Genomic DNA, 23,014 nt, shown 5'->3' on the forward strand with positions numbered 1-23,014 from the left:
TACAGTCCCCATGTGACAGCTGCACCAAAGACAACCAATAAATTCCAGTCGCCTCTACCTGTAGCATGATGAGCGCTTAACCATGTCCAAGTGTGACAGACAACAACCTGTGTTGTTCTTTATAAATACTGTAATGAGCGATGATAATGAGACTAATAACATCAACCCCAAGCTATTGAAAAAGAACACAAACAAGGCCGAGCGTAGGACACAACATTTGTAGCTCAACAACTTTTGATACTGTGTTTCAAGACAAAGATTTCAGTCAGGACCCAGGAAGTACTGAAGCTCAATCGGCAGCTCTAATGCTGTCTATATTCAACTAGAGCTGAAGGCTTAGTCATTTAATCCATTAGTTGATCAACAGAAAAGTAATTGGCAATCATTCAAGTGATTTTTCAAGCAAAGGTCAGTGGTTTCAGCTTTTCAAATGTAAATATTTACTAAAAATATGAATGAATATATCTTCATTATCTCTGACAGGAAACTGAATCTCTGGGGTTTTGTTCTGCTGGTCAAAACCAAACAAGCACTTAAAATGTGAACTTGGACTCTGAGAAACAACATTAACTTATAATGAATGTTTTTTAATTTTTTAAAAAGGCTATTTTATCCCTGTCTGTAAAAGATGCTATAACATTCAGCTCACATGAGCCACTTCAGTCATCGTCAACAGACTGACTGTAAAATAATCAGCACAGACAAAACAGAAATGATCCAGAACTGCTCAACTATAAATGATGAGATGATTAATGATTGATGACGACAGTTTCAGTTACTAGTGAGTCTAACTAATGAGGTAAAGACTTTTTTTGCTTTTTTTGTACTGGACCGCTGGAACGCACCAGTTCTTTACTACGGTCCACCAACTGGGAATTTCTTCCATCTGGCCTTGACAGGAACGTTATCCATGTCATCTTTACAAATGCAGTGATCCAGCAAACATCCACAGAGTCAAACATGTCACATTAAGTGCTGGCCAAGATTTTTTGCTGCTAAAAATCCAGCTTGAAGGACTTTTCTCTTTTTCTCTGTTTCTCTTATTTTAAAATGCTGCTGCTGCTGCTGCTGCTGCTACTGCTGCTGCTGCTGCTGCTGCTGGGAGGTATTTCTGGAAACCCATATTCCTCTTTTCTCTTCTTTCTCTCCCCAACTTGTTCATTCCGCGCTGCTAAAAGAAAATAGGCACTATGACGTCAGCCCTGCAAAACACTCTAAAAAAAGTCAGGAGAGAGAGAGAGAGGGAGGGAGGGAGAGAAAAGACAGAGCAACACGGAGAGTGAGGTAAAAATAGTATAATGGCTGTGTGTACTTTAGACAAATTAGAAGCTTAGAGAGAGAGGAGTCACATTTGGAGCGTTGCTATAGAGACTGAGGGGTGGGTCAGAAGTATTATGGGCTTGCAGACTGTAGGTCATCCACCGATACTGTCTGTTGTGTTGCGCCAAGCTTAATGTCTTTGACAGCATCTGATTCAATCTATGTGTACACACTGTTGTATGTGCTGATCAATATCTTCATGTTAACAATGGTGTGAGTGGCTGTGTGTAAATCACTACCACCCAACCCCCATAGTTCCCCTCAGCTGTATGGTGCCTTCTAGCAACTTTCAGCTTTGTTTTGGTTTTACGACCTGCAGCTTTAATATTTTGGTTCAGTCTCATCACTTTCATTCACCTCAATTCAAACAGCAACAGGCAGCTAAACCAACTATAAACAATATGGCTGCCACCAAAAAGCAGACAGAAAACGTTAGAACGATATAGGTGGGCAATCTGACAGCCTTGTCTGATCTTATTTTGACATATGATCTACTTTTCAGATGAATCGTACAGATCACGTCACTAAAAAAGGTGCCATATTGAGATATTTAATTCTCAAAATTCAGTTTCTGCTAACCAGCCCACTGTCAACTGTTAAACAGCCAGCCTGCTATGAGACCTGGGGGAAACATTAAGTGGGATGAGCCGGGGCAGCGACTGAACATTCAAATTAAAATACTCACATAAATAAATAACAATGCAAACATCCAAATTAGGAAAAGGTACGACTCACAACTTCCAGTCAGAAGTGTCACAATAATATTGAGATTCTACCTAAAAAGATTGTCATAAGATCTTCAAGCCTTTCAATGCTCTAACTCATAAACTTCTTCTAAATCTCTTCTTAAACGTAACAGTTTGTCTGCCTTTGTGTTTTATTTATATTACTGTTGATACATATTCTATTGCATCTTTTTACCTATTGTCTGATCCTTTTGAAGAACGTTTGAACGTTTGTTTTTCTTTAGGCTGTTCTACTCTTTTTACTTGCTCTTATTAATTTTACTGTCTTCAATTCTACTATGCTCAGGCTCTTTGGCCTTCTCATTTATCTGGTTCTGTTTTTCTGTGAATCACTGTGTAACTTGGTTTAGAAAAGTGTAACATAAATAAAGCTATTATCATAATTATTATTATTATAAAGAGTCACATATTTCATTCATCAGTCAGTGGACAGCAAACCAGAGATAAAAACAAAGATTAAAAAAAGTAAATATTGCTCCAAATGAATGTTAATGTGGAAACATTCAGCTGGTGATCAGTGCTGTGTTCAGACTGTAAGCTCACTCAGCCTCCTCACACTGTTTGCTACATATGAGACTCGCTCAGGTATAAGTGCAGACAGCAACTGATACATTTCAGGCACTACTTGGATGTTAAATTGCTACATAACTATATAATATGTAGGATATTTATGATAATTATTATCACTGTCTCATAAATGTAAAATACAAATAAAAGTACATGCTATCTTACAGGACGTGCCATTTTTACACATCTTTCATGTATCATGTTTGTTTTAATTTGTGTCTACAGATCAATCTCTACTCTGTGTGTGTCAGTTCTTACTGTTTTGTCAGTTTGTGTTGTTTTCGTACATGGTGCTGACAGGAGTTTTAATAATAATTTTTGAAATCCTGCTGATCTGGCAGAGGAGCAGACAAGCTGCTGCATGGTCAAGACGTCTCAGGAGTATTATGCTCCCAGGTACTCTCAATGGGTAATAAAATCACACTAGCAAGCAGCTAACGTTAGCAGCTAGCCTGTTAGCGAGATGACTTCTTCTTCTGCAGGCCGCAATGCAGGATGGTTTAGCTTGATCGATGTAGTGTGCATCTTCTGTACAGTTCTGTAGGTTACTATACAGTGGATGAAATTTACAGTTGAAAATTCAAACAGCCCTGTAAAATGGCTGATTCACTATAAAGTATGACAGCGGACGTTCCAACCAGGCCCCAGGTGTTTTTTGTAATCCAAGACCAACCTCCTGACTCCGTGTACAAGTGGGAATTACATCTCACTTCGCTGATTTGAACAGTTCTGTTCAGATTAGTTTGTAGATTTGTCCTCACTGGCTATGTAGACTGATGAAGATATCCGCACATCCAAATGTCTTCTGTGTAGGTGCGTTGGACAGTGTCACTTCAGTCTTGAAAAGAAGAATATCCCTCACACTGCTCCTGCTCAGCATCACAATTTACTGATCATGCTGATGTCTCGCTCTCTCTGGACCATCATCAGAAAAACTGTTTTATGTAATGAGTATGATCAATATTAGTAAACGGCAAACACGAGGCTAATCTATGAAAACATGAGCAACAGCTGCAGAGGATGCATTGCCCCAACAATACCAATATACGCAAGTCTATGTGAGCCTGTGAAGTTTGAACAAACACACACAGACACACACAAACACACATATACACTGACCTGGGTTTGCCAGTGAGCCAGCACTGCAATTGCGAAAAGAAGATTAGAGTGAATGTGCGTCCCGACTGTACCAGCTAACGACCTCCTGGCATCGAGAGGTGGCATCAAGCCACAGCCCAAACCCAGCTCACCTCACTCTGGCAACCACATTGTCCAGCAGACCACACTGCAGCTAAACCTACACATCACACACTGATATCTTTCAGCAGCCGTGAGCCTCACTGAAGCTGCTGAATTTCTTTCTCACACACCAGATGTGTTTCAGCATTAGATAAATGACTAAACCGGTCAAAGAGCACCAGGCATTTAAAAAAGAAATGTTGTTCAAAGTCTCAAATGTTCCCAAATAAATGTTAGCTGACGAGGCACAACTTTGGTTTATGGAGCAGCATCCGGGGCATTTTCATCCTTTTTCTCATTCTGAAGGTGCAAGAAGTGTCTTCTTTACTGTGATTTGTAAGGACATTTATTTGTGATGAACACAGATAATGATATAAGATGAAAGTACAAGTCAAACTCAATCTAAAAACATGAGCGTGATGTCCCTGTACTCAGTCACTCAGTTATTACTCCGACGGAAAATGCGGCAATTGGGTGCTGAGGGTTTTAAAGTGCCTTAATGAGCTGTGTGTGTCACTGCCACTGCTGCTGCTGCTGCAGCCGCCGTCCGTGCTGCTGAGCAGCCCAAACTACAATAACTAACTTCCTGTTGTTTTAAAAACACCATCATGCATCTGTCCATTTCACCTCAAACAGCATCTTACAGCTTCACTCTGTGTTTGTTGAAACCTCTGACTCAAATCTTATATCCTGCTGTATCCACAAAACACACACAGACATACACACACACACATCTCTTTCCCAGATATGACTCACCGGTGGTGGGCATGGCAGCACTGGAGCCCCTGTTGCCACTCAGGAGCTCCAGAGGCTGGTGGTGGCTGTCTGTGCTTGCAGAAGAAAAACAGGACTCAGTCTCATAGATGGTCTGCAACATGGCGCACAATCCTGACACTGTGGGACGCAACAGCATGCCAAGACAAGAGGCAGTGTTCTCTTTTGTCACTTAAAAAAAAAACAAAAAAAAAACTCAGTTCCTCTTATAAGACACTGCCATGGCTAGGATTCAAGTTGTCAAGGATGAGGAACAAAACATTGAAGTGTGCTTTCAAAAATGAATGAATGATGGTTAAATTGAAAACTTCCTTTATTGTAAAACGATCTTTAAATTGATCTAAAAATGATCATGAATTCCTTAAAAAAAAAAAAAAAAAAAAAAAGACCTCCTCTGAGCCAGCACAGGTAGCCTGGTCAGGCTCCGGTTTGATTTGGAGCTTCTGTTGTTTCTGTCTCTTCAGTGTTTTGCTGTGATGTCCAGTCACTGTCACTGAGACAACATCCTCTTTACTAATGTTGCAGCCTCAGCTACAGGTTCCAGAAATCTGCCTCTTCTGCAGGGCGTTAGGAATGAATCAAAAGTGGAAGATCAAATGTAAGGAACACCAGTTTTCAAGACAGGACCGGCTGAGAGATGGTCTGAAATATGACTTCCTGGTCGTCGAGTATCGTCTACATCACCTGGAGTCCCGATCCACGCAAAGCACTTCGCCAGCTCCTGAGACAGTGACAGTGGCTGGTCTGTTTTGGGTTGTACCAGTCACTGCTGCAGATGGAAGGAAAAAAAAAAGTTTGTTTCCTCTGCTGGTGCACGGAAATCCTCTCGGACTCTTAACTATGAAACCAAGACCGGGAGGGAATCAATGAAATCTGGTTGCTCGCCAGGAAAAATTGTGCCTTTCCATTAAGCTGAGATGTGATGGAAGGGATTGGTTCGAGAGCGGGGAGCCGCTGCAGCCTCTTCGCTGCTTCCCACAGCTCACAACACAACAAAAATACCGAGACGAGGAGAGGCTGAATTCCCCTGCTCTGGTGCATCAAAGGATCCTCATGCTGTTCTCCTCCTGGCTGACGAGAGGGAGAAGAGAGGATAGGAGGAGGAGGAGGAGGAGGAGGAGGAGGAGGAGGAGGAGAGGCAAGGACGTAAATAGCTTTGGGAGAGCGCTCCCCGAGGTTCCATGCTTCCAAAATTAGAACGAAGAGCTGAGAGAATGACAGTGAGAGGGAAATGGAAGGAAGGAGGGAGAGGGAGAGAGCAGTATTATAAAAAATAAAAATAAAATTAAAAAAAAAAAAGAAGAAAATGTGAGGAGAAGAAGGCTGAGCTGGAGAAGACGAGCAGCACCGTTAAAATCCTCCCCCAAAAAATGTCCTCGTATCCCTTTGCTTGAAAACACACAAAAAGGACAAGACGGGCGACCAGAGACAGCTGCTGGTCAGAGAGCTAATATTCACTGTCTAAGAGTCACTGGCAGGTTTGTGTGTGTGTGTGTCTGTGACGCTGTATGAGCTGCTGAATGAATGCAGAGAGAGTGAGAGAGTGAGAGAGAGAGAGAGAGAGAGAGGAGGGTGAGCGAGCAAGGGAGACTGAAAGTAGATCACTGGGTGGAAAGGAAGTTAGAGGGATGAAGAGAAAGTCAACAACAGCTCATTTCATTTTTAGTGAGCGTCACAACATCAGCAATGAAAGAGAGGGAGCGGGGACGCACCTTCAGCAACCATCCCTCCATTCACCTTCATTCACCTTTTTTTTTTTTTTTTTTTTTTACTGCATGTTTCTGTTGTGACATTGGCTGCTTTCTTTTAAAAAAAGATTAAAGGAGAGAAGAGAAGAGAAGAGAAGAGAAGAGAAGAGAAGAGAAGAGAAGAGAAGAGAAGAGAAGAGAAGAGGCATTTACTAACACAGGAGATGGGGGGTTAATGGAGGGACTAGAGCTGAAAATAGCCTGGCTGGGAGGAGGAGGAGCCACAGATAAAAATAGACAGAGAGGGAGAGCAGGAGCAGTAAGCCTACAGCTCTGGGATGGGGTGGAGGAGGTGTAGGGGGGAGGGGGGAGGGGGAGGCTTTCAGCGCTGTCATGTTTCTGTACTGCACTTCCCAGAGATCAGCTGTCAGTCAAACAGTGTGGGCGGTTTGCCAGATCGGCACCAAAATTTTGCACAGACGTTCATGGTCCCAGTGAACGAATCCTGAAGTTTTCATCTCACATCATCATCACGTCAAATTTTACATTTGTCCGATTTCTGGTTCATGACCAGGTACCTGCAAAACTAATGTCATTATCATGTCACCCACTTTAAGTGCTACTATGCTAATGGTAACATGCTAACACACTTTGTGAACAAACTTCATGCCTGCTAAACATCAGGCTGATAATTTCATTATGAGCATGTCAACATGCTGATGTTGGCCTTTAAAGACCCCTCCAATGAAAATCAAGTGTTTTACCATGTTAATGTCCATATGGTGTTTTTTATATAATAAAGACATTACATGAGTGAAATGATCAGTCAACACCATGACTGAGTGTTTCCACCTTGAACTGCAGTGAACCAGTGACAGTCTCATAAAAACAGATTCAGACAGTCCGGGATTCCTACGTCATATAACCTAAAGAACCAATCATGTCAACTTGTGGGGACGGGAGGCGGGGCTAAATAAACCTGAAACCTTGTCAGTACAGAGAGCAAGAGTTTGCATTAGCACAACCACTAACACTGTGTCAGCCACTGCCAGTTACAAGCTCAAGACTGGATCTGGGAAAGATCAGATAACAATGTATTAGATGATTATATATTTTCAAAAACCAATCACATTATATACAAATCACCCAACTAGAGAATTAGCACTATTCGCTACTCATCTTGACACCTCCAGGTCCTTACATTCAGTGCATTAATTCGCTGTCTTTTGCAAATTTTCTAGAAACTTATCTTGTGTCCAGCCAAGAAATCACACAACACATAACCCCCCCCCCCCCCCCCCAATAAAACCATGTGTCATTATTACACTCACTTACACGCTACTTTTAATTTTAAAGGTGCATGTATGTCACCTGGGAAATGTCATGAAGAGAGGTTATTTTTTAACCAAAAGCTGCACTGCTCACTTTGCTGTCAGTGTGGACATTATTAATTGAAACTGCTGGCTGCTATTTATAGGAGTTGTTTATTCCATTCAGCAGCTCAGTCCTGAGAGTAGCTGTACAGAATAGGATCCAGTGTTTTAACAGAGTGGAGGGGGATGTCTCTGACTGCTGGCAAACCCAGCAAGCATGGATTACAAAGAACTGAGGATCAGAATGAATCAGGCTACATGTATCTGATGGTAATGCATTAAAAAGTCTTGAATGACTCCAGTGGATCAGCTCAGGACAAATGTAATTCATTTAATAAGGTGGATGATTTTGACTCATCTGGATCTGTCAGCCCTTTGTCGCTGTGGCTATGGCAGTATCCTTTCCAGGAATGATAATACTTCATTGAATCATTTTATCATCACCTTCATCCCACCTCCTCTTCGTCACCTTCATCACCCTCATCATCCTCACCTCCTGTGTAACCAGCTCTGTGTGTCCTCAGGCAGATTTAGTGCTACCTCAGTTTGACTCACAAGCACAAAGACTAAATAGATGGAAGGGAGAAAATGTAAATACTGAGAAGTGGCCGAGCATCATGGGACTGGCCGGGCAATGTCTCCATGGTCTCACATACTAAACACATCTGCATCTGCTAAAGGTGTGTGTGTGTGTGTGTGTGTGTGTGTGTGTGTGTGTGTGTACTGCAGTAGCTCAGTGGATGACTCATCTCTGCGTTTCTATTTGAGGCGCATCAAACCCTGGAGTCACACTGCTGTCTGTGTGTCTGTGTGTGTGCATATATGCGCTTGTGTGTGTGTGTGTATCATGTACTATATCTGTATCCATGACAACCAAATTACATGCAGTCAGTCAACCACTCAGTCTGAGACAAAGTTGTCAAAAAATACCTGAGGTAGCCTTAAAGGTGTCTTAATTAATCTGGTCCATTGTCCACACACACACACACACACACACACACACACACACACACACACACACACACACACACACACACACACACACACGTGCGCGCGCACACACGCACAAACACACACACACACAGAGTACAGTACACAATAGATAGGCTAAAAGAGAGTGAATATTGGACTTCCCCAGGCATGAAAGCTCATGTAATGCTGGACCTTTAAATAAGCAACTGTTTGCTAACAAGTTCGTCATATCATCATAGAAGGTGTTGATATGTCAATGTTGTGTTAACAAACTTGTTCCTGAAAAAATAAATAAATAAAAAAAATCAGCAATCACAGGTTAAAGGTTCCACCCCCGAACTTCTCGTTGCATCCTCAACAACTGACAAACAGCTCCATGGTTTCCAAAATACATTCTATAAAACAAGGCAGAGCGATATGTAATAAAACTGTGCAGGCATTTTGTGGTTATTTTGACAGATATTGCAATTGTGATATGAGTCACAGTTTCAGTTGGAATGGCCATTTTTCATTTTACTTTCACTGAAAAAAAAAATATAAAATGATGAGGTGATTTTTCTTTGCTTTACATCTGGAGAACATGATTTGTAGGCCGGGGGCGTCTCTGTGGCACCACAATGCTTCATTTATGTGTGGTTCTGACACATTTTGCCTTCATCAAAAAATGTTCAAATGCAGTTCCTGCAATTTGGATATTGCACTTCTATTTTAGACACTGCACTGTCGAGAATATTTCAATTAACTGTTCAGCCATTGCATAAAATGTGATCAAAACCACAAGCGTAGGTATCAGCTTTGCCAATCATCTTTGGCACCTTCAAATGAGGGTCAAAAACAGCAGTGCCTCAGTAGGTCAATCAGTTATTAACATTATTATAATGACAAGGGTTGTGTCAGAAATCCCTCAAGTGTCTGAATCCTGAGAGTGAAAAACAAAAAGTGCCATAAAAAAAATCCCAGAAAATTAGCTCCTGGCATTGACTCTAGTTTCTGCTACTAATGCCACAATCCAGTGCGTCACATTTTATAAATAACAAAACTGTAGCGGTACAATAATAACACTGTGAGTAATGGCAAAATTATGACAGTTTCATAATAAATTACGTTTCATTAGGACAGAGAAGCAGGAAGGAAGTAAAGAACTGAAAAAATCACCAAATTTATTTGTTGTATTTATGTTGTGTCTAAACCATTATGAAAACATTGATTATTTAATCACATTTTTAAATGAATCTCTTATTGTCTTATCTTATGGCTCTGTGGATGGCAGTCTTGGTCTGTCGACCACTTTCATCCAGACTGAAATATCTCAACAACTATTAGATTTGCCCCAAACATTCATGATCCTCAGAGGATGAATGATAGTAATTCTGGTGATCTCTGTCATTTTCCTCAGCGCCATCATCAGGTCAAAATTTAAATTTGTCCAATACTTTGATTTATGTCTAATAATAAAACCTCAAAAACTAATAAGATTCCCATCAGCCTCAGCTGAACTTATGGCTGGGTATTGAACTTGAACATTTTCATGAACCAACTGATTAGTTTTATAAGTGTCTCATCATTTGATACCTGAGGTAAATCTCATCAGTGTCCTTGATCCAATAAGCATGCAGCATGCTTGGACCAGATCTAATGATGCTGGTAATTGGCTGTTTATTTACACAAACAAGTTTGACTGTGTAAAACTAAAATTGGTACAGTAATGTGTACTGCAATTTTATTTACTTTTCGTTAAAACTGATTTGATAAACTTGGTATCGTTAGGAATCAGTATCAAAGTCAAGGTATCAGCATAAGTACTTATATCGACTGGACTAGTTTTTAGTTTTGCTGCTGTTGTTTTATTCAGTCAATTTTATATTTACACTGTTTATATAAGAATTATGGGAAATATAAACAGACTGCCCTATCACGATCATGTTCACAAGTATGTCCTATTGTTTGATTGACATTGTTATGAACAGCTGACAGAAAAAACATCCATAAGGTAGAATAACCACACAACAGATGCTTGCACTTGTCGTGGATTCAGTTCGTAGGTCAAAGCTCAAACACAGAAGATACAGAGATCATGTGAAATGTCAGCATCATGTGTTGGTGTTGTGTTTAGGTTCAGCCACCGACCACAACCAAAGACATAAACGCAGCAAACTAAATAAGACTCCTATAACCACCTTTGCTAACGTCAGCACCATCCAGCCGCTCACACTCTACTGTGATTGTAACACCAGTACAAACCATGAGAGGACCAGTCTCACTCCAGTCACACCACCATTACCCACAGCAGCTGTGTGAGATAGAGACAAACCGGCAGAGACTCACCTGAGGTGTGTGATGAATTCATCAAGGTTGAATCTGGACGTCTCTCCCCACTCCTCCCACTGTGTGTACGTGTGCGTTAAAGTGGGTCCTCTGTGTCAGCCATGTGTTGGAGGACAGACGACGGACAGACAATGATGGCTTCTCTGCAAAAGAGAAAATTACATTTTTTATCACTTACTATTCACTTTTTTTTTTTTTCCTCCCGTTTTAATACGTTTATACGGCTCTAAACCCCTGCTCCTCACAGCAAAACGGACTAGTCATAGTTTAGCAGAGACAACAAGGCACCCCAGGTCTGTCCAGCTCTGAACCTATCAAAATGTTAAAGGACTGTATTCAGAGGCTGGAGGGTAGAGTCTTTTTTTGCCTTTCTAAAACCAAAAACACTGGAATTAATTAATTAAACCGCTTTAATATTAGCATGTCTAACATGAGTGGCTAACTAGCTTACTAACTACAGTAAAGATCTAACCCAACTTTACTTTTAATGCCAAGCAACACTTCATTCGTTGTGGGGTTAAAGCTGTGTTGATGATAGACCATCCAGTGTCCAGTATTTTCCCTCTGTGTGGATGCCGGTCCTGGATACTACTACACTGTGTCAGATTTTTAGGCTGATGTTAGCAGCTCTGTCCTTCTCTTTACTGGACTCGGGTACGTTTTCACTACACCAACCTCAAAATTATGTATTTCAAGTGGTGAATCTGTCACAATGAAGACTGTAAACTGCTGTGCCATGTGAGAACCAAAAGCCTTCCACTGAAATGAGTTTCCTTCTGCCTTCTCCTCAGTGTATATCGTTGTTTTGCCATTTTGTGCAATGAAATTCTGGAGAAGGAAATGTGCTTAATCAATGACCAGCCCTCTATTGTGGAGTCCAACTTAATGACAAGTTAAATTTCCAATTACTTTTGCTAACTATTGCTAATTTAGCATACTTACAATACATTTTCCCTTTCCTGCATTTACCCAATATACACATTTGATTATGAACCTCATATTTAAACCGTGTACTAAATATCTGTTATTCATACATTTTGATTTCTAATAATTCTACTTCTAATTTCTCATTTTAAAGGGGCTTTCTGTAAATGCACTCTGCCGCTGAATGTGGTTTCTTGTCGGGAGCAGGTGGTGGTGATTGTCATTTGACAACAGCTTCAGCCACTGTTGCGTTTACAGGAGGTTATAACACGCCGTCTGAGCAGTGCTACGTCTTCAGGGCATATTTTAGGCTGCAGTGAGTCGCTATCAAAACTGACGAGATGGACCAGGGCTAGCTGGTTAGCATGCTAACTTCAGTAGAAGACCAGTAGTGATAGAAATAGAAGCAAAACAAGAGGTAACATTGACGTTGCGCTCCACCTCTGGAGACAGCTGTTGGTGAGTAAAGGAATAAACAGGCCTCATAATGTTTCTGCTAGACTGGGGAGTAAATAGCTGTTAGTGCTAATGTTAGCTACTTAGCAACAGCAAAACTTATAAATAGCTCCTTTAAAATATGAAGGTGAGACTTCATAACTATTTTAAAAAGGTATCAATATATTTCTAAAGTTAGCTCAAGTGGTGTTACAGTCTTTTTTCTTGTTTACAAGCAATCGACGATGCTCGTGCAATGTAAGGGTAGAAAACACATTTCTACAATGTCAGATGCAGACGTGTACTATTTAGAAATTAGGCAGCTTGCTGGAACTCCCATGAAAGTGCAGTTCAGAGGTCAATTTGGATGCAACATACATCTCTCCATTGCATACCTTTTTTTAACCACACACCACCTTTGATAGACAATATATGATACATATTCCAGTGAGAAACAGCAGCTAGTAGCTTTGATAACACTGAATTAACTGTACGCAAAGAGAGAAATGACCTGTGTGTGTCCAAAGACATCAACTGACGACACAGGTTAGCATTAAAAAGCTAACACTGCCATGCTGTTTGCTTGCCGCAGTTAAAAGCCCCAGTGCGCTAGTTCTCATCATATTTATAACAACAGCAAATGTATGAAAATCCTGAAAAAACACAAGACACTGGATGTTCACCAGATGTGCTCCATTAATGAGAAAACTCATGAGAAATGGTGACAGTGTAACAGGAGCCTCACTCCTGACAAACTGTGTCTATACAGGATTTAATCAGTGGTATTGATCAGCTACACCGGATCATGAGAAGAGACTTTGCATGGCTGTTAAAAATTTTCTGGAAACTTAGAAGCATAACAACTGACTATCGGCCTGCTCCTCTATCAGCTGTCACTGGTTCCCAGACTGAAACTCAAACACGCGTCGAACACAGAGCCTCAGCAATATTCATTTAACAGCTTTAAACTGCACTTATGTCATAATATATATCTATTGAACAAATACTAATAATTGACATTGTTAAAAATAAATCCACTTTATCATTCTGCTCTGTCAAACAGTTCAACAGTGGCTTCATGCTGTGACTGTACTATACGTGCCCCGTTCTCAGTGGAGTAAAGTAACTGAGAATATTTACTCAAGCACTGTACTGTAATATAGTACTGTACTTTTATGGTACTTTACATGAGAATTTCCATTTCATGACACTTTACACTTCAACTCCACATTTCCTACACAAAACTTTTGCTTTGACATTTTTTTCCCAGCAAACACTGCAATGCAGCACAGCAACCGGTGTTGATATTACTCATACCTGTGTTTAATTAAGTCAAAAGGTTGGCTGTAAAAAAAAAAAAATTAAATAAATAAATAAATAAGGGGCGGGTTTAACTTTAAACTCCACATCCGCATGAGAGACAAAAAAATTCAATGTGACTACTTTCCCCAGTGTTTCTAAAATTACACTAAATTTCATCAGTTCAAGCAGACATATTCCAGCGTCTTGTTTTGTCTAAAAAGCCACAGGTCATCAGTTGATCAGTTTAGATGTTTGGGGTTTTTTTTGTGTCCGTCTTGAAATGTATTCTTTTCATTTCTATTAAATGTAATTCTAAGTAATTCATTATTATTGTATAGCATGTACATAACATACACTGCTCATACATTACATGTAACACAGTATAGTTTAATGTGTCTTTATGTGTCGAGTATTTATCACTCATATTTAAACTCATATACCCATACTTACATCATATATCTAGATTCAAGGCTGCTGGAGTTGAAGCAGTGAATTTCTGGAGTTCAAATATTTGCACAATTCACTTACACATTCAATATATTTTTTAAAGTATAAAACAGACCAGTTGTTGCTGGACTGTATCTGGACTTGCAGAGTTACAGAAGCTCATGTTGATGTTGTCAGTTGTCAGAAAATGACTCACACACTAATCTACATGTTGTGTTGTTATAAAACTGAGGACATACAGTAACAGACTGGTTATCTACACATGACTAACAATGACTTTTATGGTTGAATTAATGCTGCTCATCAACACGTCATATCTATTTATATACAATACAGTACAGTAGATTTGTGATGCAGAAGTGTTGATGTAAACAATTTATGGGAGGCCAAATGTTTGTGTCAGAAGGCCAGAGACACATAACTGGCCTGAGGTATTGTATCATGTATATAGTGTTTTTAACTTTTTTAATGTTTTGTCTGACATCTGCTTATTTTTATATTTCATTTCAACAGTTTTTTATTTTTTCTTTAAACATAAAATCTTACTTACAACCTGAAACAGATCCAGTTGAGAACCACTGCCTCAACCAGTTCCAGTGCCCCCCTGGTCTACATTTCTGAACGATTCATCTGTGTTGTGTCCTGAACCAACAGGAATTACATTAAGGAAACAAGCTGTACCCCATTGCATAATGTGGGTGCCTGGTGCTCTGGCGCCACCTACTGTTCTTTTATTGACAAAGTGCACTTCATGAGCAAACGAGCCTATGAGAGAGAGGGGAATGTCTCACACTCCAACATCCTGAGTAACTGTCTTGAATGAAAACTAGAGGGGTTTTGTGTGTGTGTGTGTGTGTGTGTGTGTGTGTGTGTGTGTGTGTGTGTGTGTGTGTGTGTGTGTGTGTGTGTGTGTGTGTGTGTGTATGTGTGTGTGTGTGTGTGTGTGTGTGTGTGTGTCACAAGTGAGGCAATGAATTACCTCCATACAAGCATTTGCGGATGATTACCAGGGTTATATTCTCAGTGTTTGTGCACTCGAGGTAACAAGTTTCCACATCACCAGGGACGGAGTTCAGCAGCACTTTATCTAACTCTGATCCAGTATCAGTTCCACATAGTGAATGTGAATCCTTTGAATCCCTTACCTAATCTCATTAGGTTTACCCTTCAACATTAGGTAACTAAAAACTAAGATGTGTAATCACCTTTTGTTGGCTGTTAGTTTTTAGTAGCAGCCTAATTACTGTTCACAGCCCTGAAAGCGAGGTGAGCAGTAAGAGTCTGGTGGCCGGACCCTGACCCACGGGGCCTGGTCGGGCACAGTCCAGGGAAATCACATAGAGCTGCCAACCTGTAGACCCCCCACCAAGAGGGATAGACATTAGAGTCAAGTGATCGGAAGCCAGGTGGCAGGCAAAGGTGGGGACTAAGGTGTGCCAAGCCCTGGCACCACAGACTGGTACTAGGGACATGGAGCAACCTTGGACTGTATGGATGAGGGAGAATTACAGTTACAGTAAGTCTCCCTGTTCCCATCAGCAGGCCAGAGTGAGATCAGAAAAACTCCAGCAAGAATTGAAAGTTTTACTAAACAAACTTGTAAATTAGAGAATGGATAACACCCTTATAACTAATGCTATTGAACCTGTTTTAAAAATTCTTAAGTACAAAAACTCTACATATATTTCAGTCTTGGCGGTCGCTTGATTTAAGCCATTTAAAGAGCCAAGTGCGCCGAAGAGTTTTTCAGCCTCCTGACAGGTGATCTAAGTGTAAACTCTGTCGAGTGCCAGTACTAATGGCTCACTGCACACAATACACTCATCAGACATTGAACTTTTGCCTCCAAATGGAGTATTTGTTTATTGCCCAACAGCCACAGAAACAGGAAACCTGGCCCCTGCATCAAAATCTCTTCACATCCAGGGGTCTTGACAACAACACGTGCCAGTAAATCAAAAACGACGAGTCACGAGACCACTCGTTGGAAACGTCTCAGAGTGAGCTATCACAAGGTTTGAAGTTAATTTGGTTATGTACACCAGTATAACCAGCAGAGGGCACAAAACTCTGTGAGCTTTTCATTCAGGTTTTCACCCTCAACTCACAAATCAGTCTCCTGTCTGTGATGGATGCTTAGGAAAGTCTTTCAACACGCTGAAACACTATAGAGGAAGGTAAAGCACTGATTTCAGTCACTGATTTTTCTTTTCTTTTTACCTCACTTCTCAATAAAAAATATTTCTCTCTCTCTCTTAAAGTGTTGCTCTAGCAGGTATTACATGCACTGTGCAAAATACCCCAGAATCTGGAGATGTAGTTGCCCAGATCTGCAGATCTGATCCAGAAGAACCTAAAAAGAATGTCTCCAGATTCTTGGGGTTTTGGCACAGTGATGTGTGACTTTACCCCTGTACACCTTAAGTTGACATTTTTTGTTTTAACTTATCATTAAGAAGTAAATGTTGATTACACTGTACCCAGGGAAAAAAAAAAAGAGCCGTGTTGTTGGCGGCAGCGAAGACGGAAGTGTTTCTAGGATAGGCATTCGCTTGGAGGAGAGAGCAATAGTTAGACTGGGACAGAAATTCAGCCCTGGAATTAACGACTGGGACCAACCTTAAGGATTTATTTACTGTCCACCGGCACATCGATACAGTGGAGAACTTGGCTTTGTTGCAGTCTCTAAGACCAGTCCAACTATGGAGAGAGCTCTGGGACTTGAGAGGGTTCAAACCCGACATTACATTAGCATTATTTCTACTAGATTAGTAAGTAACCAAACCTGCCCACTTTTTAATACAACCAGGTGATTTACTCTCCCTCCATCAAAGTACCTATATTGCAGTTTCAAGTTAAAACTGGCGTTCTTACAGTTGTTTCTTGCTCTGGACAGTAGCCTGGCTGATAGCAGTAGCATGTTGCTCACACTACCACTAGCAACCAGACACAAACAGTTTATTGTCCGTTTGATGATCTAAACATGTTTCCTCGTGGTGACCTTTACAAAATGAGCAGTGGTGAAACAACAGTGGCGCCAACATTAATACAACTTGGAAACACTAGGAAAGTTGTCTATTGCCACTTCGACCCATCACCCTAGAGGTTTTCATAAAACATTTCTTAAATCTAATTTCATGAGTGTCAAAAGACTAACGTAAACCTCTGTCTGGCCTGAAAATGTTTTAGAACCACATATTTCTGAGTGAGTAATGAGTGTGTGTAGGTTTTGTAAAACAAACTGACAAACTGAGGGTAACACTTATATTTTTGAAGTCTTTAGATCAGCCATTAGCTGTGCCCAAATTCTGGGGCTGCATCCTTTGGAAGATGCTGTCAACAAGTGCATGGCCTCCAAATACCACAGAGACCACAAAGGCCAAACTGAAATGAGATGGCCTAGTCTGAGGAAGATTTCCTATATATCCTCGGGCCACTGAAGTCTGCCTTGCTCTCTTTTTGAAAAGTGTAAGATCCTCCCGTTGGATCTTCCATTGACCGGGAAGTAAAGGACACATTCCTCTACCCCATTTGAAGGAGCCTTCGAGATAGAGCAGCCTTGTCATGCCACTGTGACACAATCGATCTTCAAATGCAGCCTTCAGAGGACGCAACCCTTTAATCAAGACACAACTTTTGGGTTCTACACTGTAGATGGCAATTAATCAAGAAAGACAAGGCTGTTTGTTGACTTTGTACAAATCAACTACACTACAATGACAACAAATCTGCAGACTCATCTGCTTTGCAACTCAACTTCGTAACGAACTGAGGCAGCAGAGGCACCACAGACGAGTGGAGCAACGTCAAGCAGGTGTGCAACTTTGTCTGACTCCCAGCACACTGAGCTTTAACAGGCTTGTAAAAATACCATCACCGATAAGACAGCAAGATTTCATTTGCAAGGACATGTGGCCCATTGGTATTGTTTCAGGATCTCATTGGTTGTATAGTCAATAAATATTAACAAAAATTACGTTGTTGAATATATACCAGAACAAGCCACCACTTCAGTCATGTGTCTCAATGTTTCCAAGGCATCAAGAAATAAAATTCTCTCTTTCTCTCTCTTTGCCGCCTCCTCCTCCTCCTCCTCCTCCTCTTCACACCATCATTTCCTAAAATACCTGGGCCCTCCCATTCTGGAGAGGAGCAGGAAGTGCTGCCTGGCAACCAGGGAGCTGGCTGCCGTGGTAACGGTTCACCTGAGCACCTCTTCCCTAAACAAACACCAAGTGTGAGCAAGTGAGAGAGAACGGGATGTGGAGTCATAGTCAGCCTCTTACAGTATTTGTTTATTGTCTCTTTTTTTGCTCGCTCTAACTTGTTTTCCGTCACGCACACAATCACACACGTATTCAACTGTACAACTACGCATGTGTACAACATCATGCCTCTCTCTCTCTCGCTCTCTCTCTCGTTCTGTCTTGTACAGCAGACTTAAGGAGAAAGGAGACAACACACATATTCCAACACATTCATGCTCACACACAGTAGCTGTAACATTAGAATCACATACATGAATAATTACTGTAGAGCTGCATTGATTAGTTGATTAATCAGCAGAAAGCCAACCGACAGAAAATGAATCTACAACTACTTAGATAAAAATCGTTTCTCCAATAGATTCTCGATTGTGAGGATTTACTACTTGTCCATGTTTTAAAATTAGTATGTAAATTGAATTTCAAAGTGAGCAGTGTGTTTTACTTTAAATTACAGGTGTTAAAGTTCCTCCACACGTTTTCAACTCTAGAAAAATACTCTGATATGATTAATATTTTTTGACATGGTTTTCCCACATAAAAAGTAAAAAAAAATAAAATAAAATTCTAAGACTGGGCCTGGAAGCTCATCAACTCTTACTTCCTCACTGAGAAATTCTGGATCAGGCCTTATGCCCCGCCCACCACCGCTGCTTGCTCCAGGTGTATGGAGTATGAAGATGGTTAGAGGAGGAAACATCAGATAGACTCAGCCACATGTTTGAGCCTCAGTCAGACCCAGACTCAGATGGGAAGTCTGGGTCTGGGTCTGACCCAGACCCACTTGGGGCTTAGTAAGTAAATTGAATTTCAAAGCGAGCAGTGTGTTTTACCTCACTTGGAGCCAGCAGTGACACAAAAAAACACTTCAATTGATGTGGTGAACTGCTTTAAATGAAACAAGAACAAAAGCTTTAATTGAACTGGTTAAAATATGAGACCAGAGGTGATTTTAATGGGTTACAAGCCAAAAAGGTTGGTAACCACCAATGTACAGGACCTAAAATTAAATCAAATGTTGAATTTTTGAACTGTTGGTTGGAAAAAAACAAGACATCTGATGACATCATCTTGGGGAAATCTTAAAGTATTTTTCACTACTTTCTTGTCCTTTATGGCCTCAAATGATCCATCAAGAAAATAGTCTGTAGTTGCATCCCTGGTTATAAAGTTAACCCTGCTGCTGCTACCAGAAGTGATTCATTTTAAGGAGGAATATTGAAGTTACAGGTATAAGATTCTTATACCATTTATATGTTTTAAGAGTTACTAGTGGCTGTAATCATTCCTCCTGTCTATACTGGCCGGGAAGTAATCCTTTACCATAAATGGGGAGACAAAATCCCTAATCTTTTACGAATGCATTCAAGTTGAGCCAAAGCTTACATGAAGCTTCAGCAGCCTGAGCCAAATCAAATAGGTATCTTTGTCCTGGTAGTTGCATGTATTTCCATACGATTATTGTCAACCTACATCTGAACCAGTATGTATCCCTCTGCTGCACTCAGTACTAACAAACACAAAAATAGGAACACTTCAAACACTGTAATGTTAGCTAAAAAAAGCTTCCATGGTTTTGTGCTTATTGAGTCTGTGTCTGGTTGAACCTGCTGACAACTAGAGTCAGAGTATCTCTCAGTGGCTGGTCACCCTCTATTTTATGGTGGCTCTTATGGCTTGAGCTGTGACATAAAGGAGAGTAATTTATGCACCAAAAGGAAGGAAGGAAGGAAGGAAGGAAGGAAGGAAAGAAGGAGAGGAGGAGGAAGGAAATTTAGATATAAATTTGAAAGATGGAAGGACAAAAGAGAATTAAAGGATTACAGGGTGAGGAGAGCCAGAATGCTGCAAACAAACAGCTATAAGAAGTATGAGATCATCTTGACCCGTTTGCTGTGATTCATTGCAGCATTTTAAATGAATCAGCGATCAAGCGTCACCTACAAAAATCAAGTTCTGTAACTGAACATCTGCAAAAGTGCAAAAAATATATATAAATAAAAGAGTTGTCTTTACATCTGGATTCATATTGCAGAATAACTACATACTAGTGTCATTGAACTGGGCTACAATATGTTAGATAGGGTGCATTAACTATTGTGCATGTCAATGAAAATTGAATAGTTTTAAATTTTGCATTTGGACACAACATATTTTCAGTTCTTTGATGTCAGACAATTACAAAACTATGAAAGAGCAGATTTGACACAGGGCCACCAAAAGCTAACAGCACAGGAGTTACAGTGGCCTTGAGTCGTGTGAAAACATGAAACAAGAACAAGCAAACAACAGCATATATATATATCAGTTGTCAAGTTTCCATCAAGATGTGGTGCAAATTTTAACTGAATTTCTAAAAGAAAAAAAAACTGCAAAAGAACATGTGAATTAACCCACCCCCAACCCCCCCACCCCCCAAAATCAGGAGATGGGCCTATCAAGTTAAACAGCTGGTGGCGCTAATTCTCCAGTCGGGTCTGATTAAACCACTGCAGAAGAAGAGGACACCAGGAGATTATGTAATGAACAGAGTGCCAATCAAACCTCAGATGGTGGAAAAGGATGTAGAAAATGAGGATAAGAATGATGGAGATGATGGAAATCTGGAAATATGGTTTTTATCGTCTCTTCAGTGGAAGTTTCAGTCACATTATTCATGTGTGTCACGATTTATTTGCTAAGTCTGCAGCATTTTGCTTTTATTGATACACCACATAACTTTTTCCACCTCAGTCCAGCCAGAAAAGCTTTGTGATATTTTGTACTTCCACTCTGGTTTTTGTATGCATCAAGTAAAAATGCACATAAACACAGATGTATGTAAACAAACATACTGACAGCACCTGTACTACGTGTCAGAGTACTGCACTGAAACACTGAATAAAAGATCACAGACCAATTCTGAGGGTGGGTAGGGCAATGGGTTCCTAACATTGCTGATAAAAGAACAGAACAGGTTCATATTCTGCAATGAACATGTCATTACTTTGAAAGTGTGAATCTCTAGGAGAAAGGAATTTTAATTTGCTGTACACAAGATTAACGATCTGCTGTAAGGGGCTGAGAATAAAAACTAAAGTCTACAGAAAATATCCAAACATGTCCACACTGCTGCACAGAAGTATGACTGGCTTTCAGTCACTGTAAACCAACACTTTCCACCACTGAGCATTTCAAAAACTCTCTCTCAAACAGAGAAATATGACTAATCCTGAACTCAGGTTGTCAGAAGTAATAGCCACTGTAAGGAGAATTTAAACTGTACAAGTCTTGATTTTAAATGTGCATACTAAAATCTTTATCAAGCTATGGGAAACTGGCCTTCATCTGGTACATGATATCACGAACACTAGGGATTCTCATCCTTAATCAATAATCAATCCATTGCTTTAAATAAATGTAACATTATGGTTAATAAAACATATTACGTAATACATACTAAACTGACTTTTGTGTAGTACCATCACTACAGAGTGGCCCAGTCATTTTCATGAGATGAGCTCTTGATGTGCGTAACTGAGCAAGTGAACATTTACTTATAAAGCCAGTTCTGATGAGACATCACAAAGCAATTCACAAAAAGAGATAAAAGACAGACAAAGCAGACAGACACCTTAAAGGTCACATATAGTCTAAAGGTAGATGTCCATGTGTTTTTTGATTATAAATCAGGTCTAGGTTCTATATTACTGTAATACTGTGAAAGTATCGAAGCCTCAGTCCACAGAGAAATTCACACAGCCTGTATTCAGAAACTTAGCCTTAAAACCAGCCGTCAGGACTTCTGCAATTTTGTGATGTCACAACAAAGCAGTCACCGCCCTAAGCCATGCCCTGAGCCTGGGATATCTGAACCCAACCTTGCAGGCTGGCTTAACGAGCTCCACAACAGCACCCTGGAGGTTTTGTGGGTTGCATGTCAGGGAAGCAAACCTGGTGATGAGCTTAAACCTAGCAATTCTGAACAAACCAAACACAAACACTGTTTCCACCAGTGTGTTTTAGTCCTTCAGTCTGTTGGTCAGGACAGCGCGTAAACCTTACAACTGAGTTCATACAGTAGACAACACAATGAACAACTAGTCAGTAGCCACTGGAGTTCTGGTGGTAGATGACCCCGCAAATCCCACAAGGAGGCCAACTGTCATGTGTTCTTGTACCAAAACAAACATGGAGAGCAACCAGCAGCTTGTACTGTTTATATGGAATCACATTTGCAATGAAAACGCCAGAAAAGACAGGCAGGACTGTATAGTCTACAGAAGGAACTAGAGGTGAGTGACATCATTGGTCGACATAAAGATTTTTTAAACAAATATCTGCAACTGGATCTGAACAATCTTTATATTACACACTATACAATTTTATCTGCCCACTGTCAACACCAGTTGACCCAGACTGGCACAGAGCCTGTCCAACTTTGTCCTCACGCCTAAATCATATTCATGATTGACTCAACATTCCTCCCATCTCCCATAATCCAACTCCCCAAGCCTGTGTTTTTAGCTACTGGACAAGCTGTGGTGAATTAAGTGTGCTAGAGCTAAAAACGTCAGTTAACTGATTGACAGAAAGCAACTATTTTAACAAGTAATTAATTATCTATTTTTTTAAAGCAAATATAAGAAACATTCCCC

The 23,014-nt window shown here is 40.4% G+C and overlaps 1 protein-coding gene across 3 annotated transcripts in view; it reads right to left on the reverse strand.

Annotated features, from left to right (window-relative positions):
- hdac5 (histone deacetylase 5) overlaps window positions 1–23,014 on the reverse strand; it is a 57,018-nt gene that overhangs the window by 32,260 nt on the left and 1,744 nt on the right. For 2 of the 3 annotated variants that reach the window (XM_071474781.1, XM_071474782.1), the window contains exon 2: window positions 11,005–11,147. The exons of the other annotated variant lie outside the window; for it this stretch is intronic. In XM_071474781.1, the coding sequence (XP_071330882.1) occupies window positions 11,005–11,026 (22 nt within the window). In that variant the 5' untranslated portion in view covers window positions 11,027–11,147. The remainder of the gene's footprint in view (window positions 1–11,004; window positions 11,148–23,014) is intronic. 3 annotated transcript variants of the gene reach the window in all.

The sequence above is a fragment of the Trachinotus anak genome, unplaced genomic scaffold (genome assembly GCF_046630095.1).
Source record: "Trachinotus anak isolate AG129_WGS33_773 ecotype Australia unplaced genomic scaffold, CSIRO_AGI_Tana_v1 ptg000003l, whole genome shotgun sequence".
Classification (NCBI taxonomy): Eukaryota; Metazoa; Chordata; class Actinopteri; order Carangiformes; family Carangidae; genus Trachinotus; species Trachinotus anak.